This window comes from Idiotropiscis lumnitzeri, chromosome 2 (assembly GCF_059441095.1).
Source record: "Idiotropiscis lumnitzeri isolate Australia: NSW breed Sydney's pygmy pipehorse chromosome 2, RoL_Ilum_1.0, whole genome shotgun sequence".
NCBI lineage: Eukaryota > Metazoa > Chordata > Actinopteri > Syngnathiformes > Syngnathidae > Idiotropiscis > Idiotropiscis lumnitzeri.
In genome coordinates, this window is record NC_142392.1 from 22,239,304 (window position 1) to 22,253,118 (window position 13,815).

The 13,815-nt window shown below is 43.0% G+C and overlaps 1 protein-coding gene across 1 annotated transcript; it reads right to left on the reverse strand.

Annotated features, from left to right (window-relative positions):
- Positions 1-2,692: 2,692 nt before the first annotated feature.
- Positions 2,693-13,796, reverse strand: LOC148341989 (uncharacterized). The gene is made up of 3 exons (XM_088288012.1): positions 13,673-13,796; positions 5,325-5,501; positions 2,693-4,452 (listed from the first exon to the last, which is right to left on the reverse strand). Exons 1-3 carry the CDS (start codon positions 13,794-13,796, stop codon positions 2,891-2,893), a joined length of 1,863 nt encoding a protein of 620 aa, XP_088144138.1. The 3' UTR covers positions 2,693-2,890.
- Between the last annotated feature and the right edge of the window lie 19 nt (positions 13,797-13,815).

Sequence of the window (13,815 nt, forward strand, 5' to 3'; positions counted from 1 at the left end):
GAACCTGTCAACAAGATAACCTTTTCCTCGGCCAGACACCTCGTTATGTGGTGTTAGGGCTTGTCAATCACAACGCCTTTGTGGGCAGAAAAGATTTGAATCCATTTAATTTTGCTCATCATCATTTGGAATATTTAGCGCTATGTCAAGAAGGGAGACAGATTCCAGCCAAAGCCTTCCAACCCCAATTTAATGCGGGAAACGCGGTTCGAGAGCTTCATAACTTGTTTACAGCGACAGGAAGACATTTGAAAGATTTACCTCTTTGCATCAACAGGGAGGACTTTTCAGGCGGATACGCGCTCTATGTTTTTAACTTAAACCCCAACGATGATTCGGGAGCTCTCGCACCCGTCTTCAACTGGAGTTTGAGGTTAGAGATGAGATTTAGACTCCCACTCCCACACACAACCACCCTTACCGTGTATGCATGCTACGATTCCATCCTGGAAATTAATTCAAAACGACAAGTCTTAGTGGATTATTACTGATGAACGGGAGAGAGCTGGAGAAACTCATGAAACGTCTACAAGGGCGTTTATTTGGAGGCGTTTACGCTTCGGATGAAATAAATTCGCTGCAACCTACCCCACCAATCTTCTACATCGTCAACACACATCCTCGCAACCTACCTGGAGAGCATTGGCTAGCTCTAACGCTGGAAAAAGATGGAACGAGTACTTTTTTTTATGCTTTTGGAATTCCCCCGGAATTTCAATATTATCCGCAAACCATAAACTCATTTTTGAAAAAACATTCCCGACGTATTTTGTACCATAACAGACGTCTGCAACACGAGCTGTCAATCACCTGCGGACAGCATTGCGTCTATTATTTAACCCATAGAGGCTGTGGGTTGAGTTATCAGGATGTGTTAGCATGCTACAAGGATGTGTTACATAACGACGCCATGGTGTCTACTTTTGTTAAACATTATCAAACGTGTGTAGAAAAGCCATGTATCGGACAGGCGCCGTGTTCTTTTCACAAATTTAAAACATGTCATTGTCTGTAATGATTTCAAAATGTTTTTATTGAATAAAACATATGTAAAAACATACAAACATTTTCGGTTTTTCATTGACACCAATGAGGGGGAATAACCCAACCACTTTACAGAAGCATGTCTTCTTTTTCTACTCATCTTCTTCCTACTGGATGTCCTCCTCTCAATATCGCCATTATCAGAACTTAACTACCCTCGGAGTTTCAATCTTCTCAATTCATCGCGGGCGTGGGGGTTGACGATGGTGGTTTCAGGAATATTGAGTTCGTGTCGAGTGTGCAGAAACTCCTTCCAGCCACTGGGTGTTTGAGTCGCGATGTTTTTGCCCGTCACAGTAATCTGTCTGAGTAAATCGGTCATATGCGATCCTTTTATCGGTTTATCTTGATACATAAATTCGTGACGAGGGGTCCAACTTCTATGGGCGTCCTCGAGTTTTCTCAAAACATAGTTGGCGTTTTTCCGATAACGAGTCGGAACGTTTTGCAGGATATCGAACCAGGACTCAGTTTCATCCCCCACCTTTTTGTCTTGCACTTCGACAACCGAGCTCTTTGAAGAGTTCAAAACTTCTGGTGTTAGCGGTAGGGTCATTGCCAGGGGTTGTTCTTCCTTTTCTCCTTGTTTGAGAAGAGTTAAATAACGGTGCAGTTAAGACTGATACTTTGTTATTTTTTCATGCTGGGTTAACGATCGATCTTCTAAAATGGCTTTCATCTTCACACCCAAAGCCTGTTCAGCCGTTTGTCTGATGGTAGGTTCGGGTTTTTTCAGTCGTTCCAGTTGTTGAGGCGATAGAAGAAAAATCTTCTGAGTTGCTTTCAAACTCATGATGGTTAGTTTTTGTTGATTAATCCTCCTAAAAGATTACCTAGGAGGGGTACAACAGTCCCCAGCAGAGGAAGAATAAATCCACCCCTTTGAGTCAAAGCGGCGCGTTTTTTCTTCAGGCTCGTTTTTTTATGGGCCAATAGTCTAATAATTTTCTTTTGTTTTTCTAATTTCTTAAACTGTGCAGGTGAAAGGGGTATATGACCTTTCAACAGATTGAAAGCAATTTCGCACAATACCTTGATCAAAGAGGCCGGACCCTTGGTCAGTATGTCTTTACGCTTCTTGGTCGAGGCTTTAAACAGGGTCTTGAGGAGCGGAGCGTTTGTTTTTATTAGCCTTTGGGGATGTAGACGGTAGGCCACTGATCCGGAAGTACACCCGTCCTCAAACGATATTGTTCTGGACATGAAGGATTTAAATCCACCAATAAATACCCATGAGCGTCTTTGGTAGCATCTTCAAAACTTTCTAAAAAGTATCTTTTCTTCGCAGGGAAAATCTGATTCGCCAAAATACTGGTATGTAATTTATCCCGAGGATTTTTGAACTGACTCCAGTCGCCATCAAGTTGCCAACTCCTGACATACCAAAACTTTTGAGAGAAACTGAGACTATTCACGCTTCTCTTTCTTGTTCTTTTTATAGTTCAACTTCTAGTTCAGTTTTTCACCTTTTCACACTGCGTAATGGAGGCCAGTTGAGCAAGTGGAACAAGTGATTTTATTGATGATTGTGGAAGGCAACGATTTCATAAGCACTGTTTCTTCTCACACCTTTTCCATTAGGTACGATTAAAAAGACAACTGAAAAGCATAATGTTAAAAAATGTTATTCCAGGCAAAGGCAATTAATTTTATTTACATGTTTGATGTAAACACCAAAACAAATCATCATCACTCAGACACAATGGTTATTCTGGCACTGATCACATTGGCTTAATGTCAATAAAAAAGCTTTGCAAAATTCAATATATCATATTTTATTCAAAATCAAAATTTACATCTTACCACAAAGAGTCGGTTCTTTCATTTTTTTTTCTTTTTTTAATCTTCAAGGATTCTCACCAGCACAATTGTGTCTTTCAGCATGCTGTTTAGTGGAGAATTTTTTAGCACAAACGCTGCAACTGAATGGCTTGTCTCCACTGTGTGTTCTTGTGTGGCGTCGTAAATACGACTTTTGAGAGAACCTCTTGGCACAAACTGAGCAGGAAAAAGGGTTTTCTTCACTGTGCGTTCTTTTGTGCATTGTTAAATCAAGCTTTTGAGAGAAGCTTTTGCCACAAACTGAGCAGGAAAAAGGTTTTTCACCACTGTGCTTTCTTGTGTGACTTGTTAAATTTGATTTTTGAGAAAAGCTTTTACCACAAACCAAGCAGGAAAATGGTTTTTCTCCAGTGTGTGTTCTTGTGTGAATTATTAAATGAGACTTATGAGAGCAACTCTTGCCACAAACTGAGCAGGAAAAAGGGTTTTCTCCACTGTGTGTTCTTGTGTGGATTGTTAAATCAAACTTTTGAGAGAAGCTTTTGCCACAAACTGAGCAGGAAAAAGGTTTTTCACCACTGTGCTTTCTTGTGTGACTTGTTAAATTTGATTTTTGAGAAAAGCTTTTACCACAAACCAAGCAGGAAAATGGTTTTTCTCCAGTGTGTGTTCTTGTGTGCCTTGTTAACGTTGCGTTTTTTGAGAAGCTTTTGCCACAAACCGAGCAGGAAAAAGGGTTTTCACCACTGTGTGTTCTTGTGTGGCTTGTTAAATTTGCCTTATGAGAGAAGCATTTTCCACAAACTGAGCAGGAAAAATGTTTTTCTCCACTGTGTGTCCTTGTGTGCCTTGTTAATCGTGACTTTAGAGAAAAGCTTTTACTGCAAACTGAGCAGGAAAAAGGTTTTTCTCCACTGTGTGTACTTGTGTGCCTTGTTAATCGTGACTTTAGAGAAAAGCTTTTACTGCAAACTGAGCAGGAAAAAGGTTTTTCTCCACTGTGCGTTCTTGTGTGCCTTACGAAATGAGACTTTCGAGAGAAGCTTTTGCCACAAACCGAGCAGGAAAAGGGTTTTTCTCCACTGTGTGTTCTTGTGTGGATTGTTAAATGAAACTTTCGAGAGAAGCTTTTGCCACAAACCGAGCAGGAAAAGGGTTTTTCTCCACTGTGTGTTCTTGTGTGGATTGTTAAATGAGACTTTCGAGAGAAGCATTTCCCACAAACTGAACAAGAAAAAGGTTTTTCACCACTGTGTGTTTTTCTGTGTCCTTTTAAAGACCGCTTTGAAGTTAATGAGTCAGTGTGACGTGCCCTTTCACCTTTGGCTTGCCCATCATCATCATTAGCATCATCATCATTGTCATGAGCGTCTGATGTGTCCTCATTATGTGCTTGTGATGGCCCCCAGGGGTCTTCATCACCTTCTGTTGTCACGTGATGACTTGAGCTGCTGCTTGTAGGCTCCGCCCCTCTGATGTCCTCACTCTCATCCTTGTTTTCAACTTCAGTCTTTATAGGGACAACGTTCAGTGGTGACTTGTTGATCTCCTCCTCCTCCTCCTCCTTTTTGATGTGAGTCAAGTCTGGCTCATCTTTCACAGAACGGAGATCGTTTTCACTGACATCTGTAGGACACAGAAAGACAAACACACATTTGGTTTGGTCAAGTCAAACCTCATGCGGCGACTTTGTCTTATATTGTTTCTACCATGCTACCTTGACTTGTGCCTGCCGCACACGGAGCAATGCGTGCGACCCCAACTTGGACCGGACCATGGGGGCGTTTCACAAAATTACGTCCCGGTTAAATGTGCCTTTTGAGAGAAGCATTTGCCACAAACTGAGCATGAAAAGGGTTTTTCCCCACTGTGTGTTCTTGTGTGCATTACAAAATGAGACTTTTGAGTGAAGCATTTACCGCAAACTGAGCAGGAAAAAGGTTTTTTTCCACTGTGTGTTTTTGTGTGGATTTGTAAATGTGACTTTTCAGAGAAGCATTTTCCACAAACTGAGCAAGAAAACGGTTTTTCTCCACTGTGCGTTCTTGTGTGGATTTGTAAATGTGACTTTTCAGATCAGCATTTTCCACAAACTGAGCATAAAAAAGGTTTTTCTCCACTGTGCGTTCTTGTGTGCCTTACGAAATGAGACTTTCGAGAGAAGCATTTGCCACAAACTGAGCATGAAAAGGGTTTTTCCCCACTGTGTGTTCTTGTGTGGATTTGTAAATGTGACTTTTCAGATCAGCATTTTCCACAAACTGAGCATAAAAAAGGTTTTTCTCCACTGTGTGTTCTTGTGTGCCATTTTAAAGACGACTTTGAAGTTGATGATTTCCCACACTGAGAACATACCCAACTGTCAGTGTGACATGCCCTTTCACCTTTGGCTTGCCCATCATCATCATCATCATCATCATCATTAGAATCATTGTCATGAGCATCTGATGATGTGTCCTCACGATGTGCTTGTGATGGCCCCCAGTGGTTTGCATCACCTTCTGTTGTCATGTGATGAATAAAGCTGTGGCTTGGAGGCTCCGCCCCTCTGTTGTCCTCACGCTCACCCTTGTTTTCATCTTCACTCTTTATAGGGAAAACGTTCAGTGGTGACTTGTTGATCTCCTCCTCCTCCTCTTCCTCCTCCTTTTTGATGTGAGTCAAGTCTGGCTCCTCTTTCACAGAACAGAGATCATATTCACTGACGTCTGCAGGACACTACAAGACAAATTTGGTTTGGTCAAGTCAAAGATCAGGCTGCAACTTTGTCTGATATTGTTTCTACCGTGCTACCTTGACTTGATTTTCACAAAATTACGTCCTACGATGTAAACCTCCCTTTCCTAGCAGCACAACAGTGATAAACGAGCATTTAAAAAGAAAGCACGTTGCGGCTGATGCCCGATTTCATTCCTGACATAGTCACAGATGTTTCTGGAAGCGAGCTGAAGTTAGCACACACAGGCTATTGTGTGCGTCTGATGGAACACCTGTTGTGGGACCCTAACATATTGATGGGGGCCACTGGGGGCTGTTGGTGGAAAAGGGCATTGTGACGTTCTCCCTTTTTAAGCCCATAGTAAGCCAAAGATGCAGATGCATTCCTTGCAGCATGCGCTTGTTCACTGATGAGATCCGTGCAACCTTGGATGGATGCATTCAATGTATTTTAAATGTTTGGATGGGGTGAAACTACGCACACGTGCACAAAACAGTGCAGAGCCACCGGAGGTTCATTGAACGAGCCAGTAAAAATTTCATAAAAAAGACCAATACGTACTTGATTTTTAAAAGAAAAATGAATCCTTTGTGCTTTATCCACTAAAATTCATCAACCTCCATTGATCTTTTTGCCGCAGTGTGCACAGTTTTGAGAGTCAGGTCGAATCATTCCAGAAGGAATTGCTTGAACAAGATATGTCAGAGTTTTTGTCAAAAACGAGACAAGCCTTCATAAATGAATCACCCAGCCAAGATTGTCTTTGTCACTTGCGAGGAGCAGTCCGGCAAAGAGAAAAGCGTTCCCGCTGCTGTGCGGCGTTTTATTGAAGCACAGGAAAGCAATTTGAATATGCAAACTCATAAAGAATGGAAAAACATGAACACTTTGACTTTATCACACCCGTCCACACGCTTCCTGTTGTTCGAACGGTTTCAGCTTACAAGACATGTTTGGGTCACACTTCTGTTCAATGCGAGCTAAACGGTTTCCTGTCAAACACGGTTCAAGACGTGCATCTGTTTTTGTGGCTTCTTGTTAATCTGCCAGCATAGACACAACTCTGTTACCACTGAACTCACGTTTTCCTGTTTAAGAGGTCCATGTTTTTGTGACCTTCTATTAACCCGTAAGCATAGTTTTGAAACATGATGACATGACAAACTTAATTTCTTTCACAATAATATAAAAACATTTGCAGATATAGCAAAAACAAATTGCAGAAGCTGTGGAACAGAGCACAACATCAGTCAGACCCCGGGTCCACAACCCCTCTGACAGAGACGCAAACGGAGCTTTCGCTTCAGAGTGAACCATTTACTGTCCATCATAGTGTCGAGAAATTCGGAAAATGTTCCATAACAGAGGAATTCGTAATGGGTGCTGAAACACCACACCCTGCAAGTGACATGGAGTATTCGACATCTGAAATTAACTCTGCCAACCGTCTTCACCAATGGGCCGAAATCTTTAGCATGATGATGCGCACCGATAGTGAATGTGATTTGTGGCTCAGCGAACAGAGACAATTCATACCGTTTCCTCTGCTCTGGGGCAAGGCACACATGCGAGGCAGCACCGGTAGACATCACAAATACATAATCCTAATGCAAGACGCACTTCTGACCCTCGAAATTGGGTGAATGCATCCTGAAAAACAAAATCATCATAACTCAGTGTTCAATGCAAAGGACCAATTGGTGGTTTGAATGGGTGGAGGCGGCTACACTACGCAGACCAGAGCAGGAACAGGACGTACCAGCTGCGGGAGGATGGAGACCCTGGTCTCAGAGCTGCCCAGTCTACTGGAACGGAGGACAACATATGCTTCCCCGCCCGATGTTCACAATTCAGTCCCTTCTGGAAATTCAGTCCCACTCAAATTCCAATGTTTCACAAGTGCGGGTTCGGTCCACGGCAGTGACTCGGCCAATCTCAAGAGTTCAACAAGCCTGACAGTGTTGTTGCTCACTGGGATATGCAGAAGGAACTTGCAAAGCGTGGAATATCTTGTTACACCATCAAAAACTGTTGTCCATCAAGCGTCACATGAATGCCAAGACCTGCCGGTCGTTGAATGCTGAGGCTCCGTGGGCACCCCTATCGTGGAATGTGGTCCCAATCGGGTTGAGACGTCAAGTGTGCGTTTGGAAGCCATAGAAGCATTGTCGGAGGAGGGGGTAGCGGTGGCGCCCCTGTGCTAGTGGAGCTCTTTGTGACAGGCATGGCGCTGGACCACAGGATGGTACATTTCAGGAAGTGGCTCGGTTTGGACCGCTCATCACCCAGTGACCCCACACCCCACAGCAAAAGCACGTCCCACTCACAACCCATCTCTATAACAACCCCTACTTCTGTTACCAGGGTTCGCGGTTAACCGCTTCCCGATTGCCCGGGGCAAGTGAAATTTGGCCACGGGCAAGGTAAAATTATGGGCAACTTGCAAGCATTTTTTAAAGCAGCCAAATATCTTTAATTTCGACGAAAACTGTGGTGTGATCCGTTTGTGTGCACTGTATGGTGATGGTTTAACCCAGACACCCCCTTATGTTGTGGTCTGGTCCATTGGCCTTATCGGGGGCAATGGGCGGGCGCTACGGGGATCAGTTAGTTCAGTGAATGTCGAGTTAAAGTGGACGTCAATAAATCCCGAAGTATTGGAACTCGCTGTAGTTGCATCCTCATTTGAAGTTTGAAAAACACAACAAAAACGACGATATTTCGGCCGAAAATTGACATCCGGAAGTTTTCTTACCTTCTGCGCATGTTTACAAGTGGCGACGAGTTCGTTCAAATCCGAACATTTCGGATTCCTCTGACATGACTAAAATAGCTCGAATATTTTTAAGTAGACAATTCAGTTGCGAGTAAGGAAGGGAGTAATATTTGATTATTGGCTGTTAATTCATTAGCTCCATGATGTGACCTGACATAGTGTCAGTGACTGTGTTCTGTTTATGCTATGAAACTTATGGACGCAGCGCCACAGGCACTGGTCTGAAAGGAATACACAAATTTCCCACACTCATAATTTACTCATGTGATTACTCAATTAATAGGCTGGACTTAAAATTGATCATCTGGATTGCTGTAATATCATTTTCCCAATTTAACATGCAGATTTGTTAATTATTAAAACTACAATTAACATTTTTAATAACTGCACAGGATGATACATGCTGTTGTGAGTAGGGTTTCATGGTTGATGATGAAAACAAGATTAATTTATGTTTATCAGATTATATGTTTATTTACATTTGTGGCGCACATTTTACAACCATAGACATTTTATTCTTAGAGAAAAAAAATTGTCACTTGCCCAAGTCGGGCAAGTAATTTGGCCACTCGGGCAAGGCAAATTTTAGTGGCACTTGCCCTATGGGCAAGCAGTTTTTAAAGTTAACCGCGAACCCTGGTTACGTGACCTTGTTGACCAGCCGGTGCGGACAACAAGCCTGCTGTGGCGCTGCGTCACCAGAACATGGCCAAGGAGCAGCGGAAACGGAAAGAGCAGACGCAATGGGAGCTGCATGCGTCGGCTGCTGCATTAGCTGCTTCTCCCCGGTTTTATTTAATTCTCCCCCCCATATTCTTTTTTCCGTTCCCGGTGAATTAGCACTCTTGGCCCCCTGAACCCGCGAGTGTAACAATTCTTTTTCTCCATCCAATCCAATATTTTCTTTCATCGATGCAAAAACGGGGATTCTACTCATACTGATTAGCAGTTTCTCATTGACGGACTGTTTCGCATGATGTCAGTAACTGGCAGGCGCACGCCCTCGAGGACGGCCACCCGGCACAGCTGAGTGGTGGTGACACTATTGGACGGGTCACTGGCGGAAGCTTCAATCCATTCGCGTCTCGCCCCGTCTCCCATAAGAGCTCACCAACTTAATATTTTACATATATTTTACAAATGCCAATGCCAATTGGTTTTGTCTTCTGTTTATGATTCATATTCAATCCCCATGAACACAACAATTATAATTTAGCTCTTCTTTTGTAACTAACTAATACAGTGATTCTCAAATAGTGGGGCGCCCCCCCCCCCTGGGGCGGCGCGGTGTGATGCTGAGGGGGGCGCGTGGGACCCTGGCGAACATGCTTTTTTGCATGGTTTTGGGACCGAAAAAGGCGATCTCAGACAACGCGAGTTTGAGCTTGTCAAAGCTGTTTTTGCCCCGAGTTCACGCAGTACTGGTTTAAAAAAAAAAACGTGTCGCCCTGTCACGCAGTACTGATTAACAAAAAAAAAAAGCGTCGCCCCGTCGCTCGTTGACCCGGAAGTGATTTCTTTCGCCGCTCTTTAAATGCCAAGCTATCTTGCGCCTCAGCAGAGCGAGCAAGGAGGCGCTAAGCGCGCTAATCGCTAAAATGAATTGCTCGATGGACGCTCGACTTTTAAAAGAAGTCTGACTCAAACCGCGTTCGGGCGGAGAGCCAGCAGCTATGAACAGAAATGTTGGATTGCAACCATTACGTATCCAAAAAAATAAGACGATGGCTACGTGAGCACTTTAGCAGACGCTCTCAGGCTGGAACACGGAAATGGCTGACGTCATCAAAACGAAGCGGTTTGACGTCAATCAGATTGTAAACATAAAAAAAAATGTACAACAAATTAAAACTGTTGCTTTATGTTATTTATGTAGAATTTTTGTTTGAAATCCCCCTGGCTCTTTTTGTCTTTTCTATATTATGTACGCATTAATAACTGTTTGGTTTGTTCATGTTAATAAAGTAAAAAAAAACTAAACAAAAACGTATAGTAAATATTTATCATCCCATCAATATTCGCACCACAGAGTGCTGAGTATCGAGATCCTCACAATAGTCGTTCTCAAAATTATATATTTTGATCAATTTAGCTTTGTTAAGGGATATTTTTTTGACAATCCAACATTAATATACAAAGAACATGTACATTAGTACGAAATGTAAAAAAATTATGGTGGGGGGGGCGCAAATTTATTTTCTTCTTGGTTGGGGGGGCGTGACAGGAAATAATTGAGAACCACTGAACTAATATAACCCCGTTTTCCTCAACCAATGAGTCAGTATAATTTGAAGTGGATTATCCGCAGACTATAAATTTCTAATTTAATTTATATCAATTTACTGTACAGTGGAACCTCGGTTCTCGAACGACTCTGAGGTCGAACAAATCGGAGATCGAACAAAAAAAAAGAGAAGTTCTTTTGCTTCGCAGTTCGAACAAACATCGGAGTTCGAACGCCGGTATGATGCGAGAGTGCGCACGTGAGGGTGGGATGCTTAGCGGGCAATTGACCAATTGTTGTCGCGTACGGACGTGCTACGTGCTGCGAAGTGTTTTAGCCCCTAATCATGCCTCCAAAGGTCAGTGCAAGCAACAAAGCTGCTACTAGCGAAAAAAGAAAAGTAGTGCGTACAACTATTGCATTTGATTCGGTTCTCGAACAGGGTTCTGGAACGGATTATGGTCGAGAACCGAGGTTCCACTGTATATGAAAAGTCCCCTCATAACATGATAATTCATCATATTCCTGTCATTTCCATCTCAAAATGTCGTTCCATTAATTGAATTACCGTAGTACATCCGTCGCCAAACTAAAGTATGGAACATTAGATGGGTTTTTTTGTTTGTTTTGCATGACCTTTAACCTTGCATGTTCTGTTTCAACAAAATTGTATCTCTTTTCAGTATCCCTGTTTTATGAGTTGCTGCCGGGGGCACAAAGGAGGAGTTCAGAGAGGAATTTCACCCTCAGGGGCAATCCCAAACTTCTGTTTGCAGGACATTGTAACACTCTGGGAAGGTTTATTGTTCTTCTTATTGCAATTTTACTGCATTCAGTCTTCCTCGAGACTGAATATGTTCTAGTGTTTGCCAAATAGTTAATCCTAGTTTCTCACTTTAGCTTTTCACAGTCAAGATATGAACTTTTTAACTGCACAATCACTTCATTGAGGTCTAATTATCAATTGTTTACCATAGTCAGACTTTTGCCGTCAAAGAGACCTGTTCCTGAACCATATGTTCACGTTTTCATCACTCAGGGCGTTTCCATGTTGACAAATCACATTCCACGGAACATGCATTCATTCTTTTATGATCTTATATTTCTCTATTTATATGACCGCTTCTTGCAATGAAGATTAATTTCACCCAATGATTATGTAGCCAATTATCTTTCTCATTCTAATTTTGCTTTAGTTATCATCCAAAATTTTAAAAAAATTTTATGCTGCATCTTTCAATGCACACTAGGACGCACACGCGTTAGTTGAACTGATAAAACGGAATATTTATGCAATCACATAAAAGAAAAAGAAAAAAGGGAAAGGTGTCCCCTCTCTCCGGCCTTCCCTTCTTATAGGGAATGGCCACACCGGACATGAATATTGAAGGTTTGTATTTCGATTGCTGGCATTATTTTAAACACTTACGGGACAGAAGGTCAATTATTTAATTTAGCAGGTTCATATTTACTGAATATGTTCAACATTGATTAAAACGTGGTGAAACACCCAAAAATTTGCTTCAAGTCTGTTGTTTTTTTGGCATTTTTCACCTCGTTCGTTGTGCTTCTGATGAAATAGTGGATTGATGGCAGTGTGTACAGGTACGCAAAGGCGCGTCGTGACGCACTTGACGTTCCGCATCCCTGATTTCTGTTGCGCATGCGTACCTGCGTACCAGTTATGCGCACCCCTGGATATAAACGGATAGAGCACACAAATAAGGATGGCTCACAAAACAATAAAGAAACTTAAAGTAAATAGCACCTCATTGGCCACATTCACTCAAAAGGAATAAAGGTTTACAATTCTTTACACAAACGTGACTTGTCGTCTTGCCTTCTCTTCAGAGAACATTGCCTCTTCTGGCCATTGTGTGCATCTATGCCCATGTCCCGAAACAACAGTTTATACATGTGGAAGAAAAAACAAGTTCCCCCCTTTACTACGATTTTAAACCAAAACACCTGACAATTATACCTTACTTAACATTTTAAACACAAAATAATGTCTTTATTCAGTGTACTTTTGAACCACATTAAACTATGAAATAAAGGAATGAAATAAATTAGATTTGCCTTTGACGGCAGCTTCACTGTGTTTGTATTTCGTTCCCTGGTTGCTTTTATTTCTTGTTGGTCGCTTGTCGCTTGTCGCTGTCGCTCTCCGACGTTCTCGTCCCTGTTTTCTGACCTGTCTTGTAGTCAAGCTTAGTTTTGTCAAGTCGTCTTTTGTTCTTTTGCACTTTTTGATATTGTAGCGACTTTGTAAATAGTTCAAGGGTTCTGTGTCTTCCTCTTTTCTGGGGAGGCTGTGAATGCAGCGGGGAAGCGACAGGAGTGAAGGTTATGTTGTTGTCGTTTTTTTAGTTTTCTGATCGGCGTGGTTGCGGCCAACAGCAGCCGTTTCTGGCTTAATAATAAAAGTGATCGCTGATGGACAAATCGGCATGATTTATGATACAACGTTACACTGGTGTCAGAAGTGATAACGACAGTATGGCAACGAGTAAAGAAAGTTACGGTGGCCCCCCGCGAAACAAGGAGGAGGTGGTGGACAATTCTTACGATGGCGCATGTGGCCGTGATATGAACCCCGAAAGTGTTTCGGAGCATGTTAACCACCTGAGGCGGACTGCAAGGAAGCTGGCGTTCGATGCTGGTTTCGGCTCATTGAACACTGGAGGAGGAGCAAGCGCGAACGACGTTGACGGCCGCCATTGTCGTCATCAGCCTGTCAAGACTCCAAAATACTCCGGTAGGGCAGACTGGGAGGCTTTCCATGCCCAATTTGAACTTTTGGCACGGGCTGCTGGCTGGACTGAGAGGGATAAAGCACTGCAGCTGGCCATGTGTCTTACGGAGGAAGCTTTGTCCTGCTTGTTATTGCTCAGCCCAGCCGAAAGAGATGACTATGGCGCTTCGTTGGTTCCCTAAGATGGCGTTTTGGACAATGCAGTCAACCTAATGTTCTACGCTCGGAGCTCTCTAACAGGCAAAGACAGGCTGGTGAACCACTGCGTGTGTTCGCGAATGACATTGAAACCCTGTCAAGGCGTGCATATGCCCATATGCCGACTGATGTGCAGAGTAAGCTGGCCAGGGACCAGTTTATCCGGGCCATTACCCCAAGAGAACTGCGCATACAGACTCAACTGGCGCATCCCCGTACTCTTCAGGAGGCACTGGAGCTGGCCGTGGAGAGAGAGGTCATAGGGGACACCACACGGATTGACCATGTTGACGGCCATGTTGTGCGCTCTGCCACAC

What these genes read in the sequence shown, in the direction of transcription:
- LOC148341989 (XM_088288012.1), bottom strand. Translation starts at nt 13,796, where the DNA reads ATGGCCGTCAACATGGTCAATCCGTGTGGTGTCCCCTATGACCTCTCT. An exon ending in GTATGCGCAGTTCTCTTGGG is followed by an intron (nt 5,502 to 13,672) that starts GTAATGGCCCGG and finishes GTTCTGTGAAAG; the next exon opens with AGGAGCCAGACTTGACTCAC. An exon ending in TCATCACATGACAACAGAAG is followed by an intron (nt 4,453 to 5,324) that starts GTGATGCAAACC and finishes TGTGTCCTACAG; the next exon opens with ATGTCAGTGAAAACGATCTC.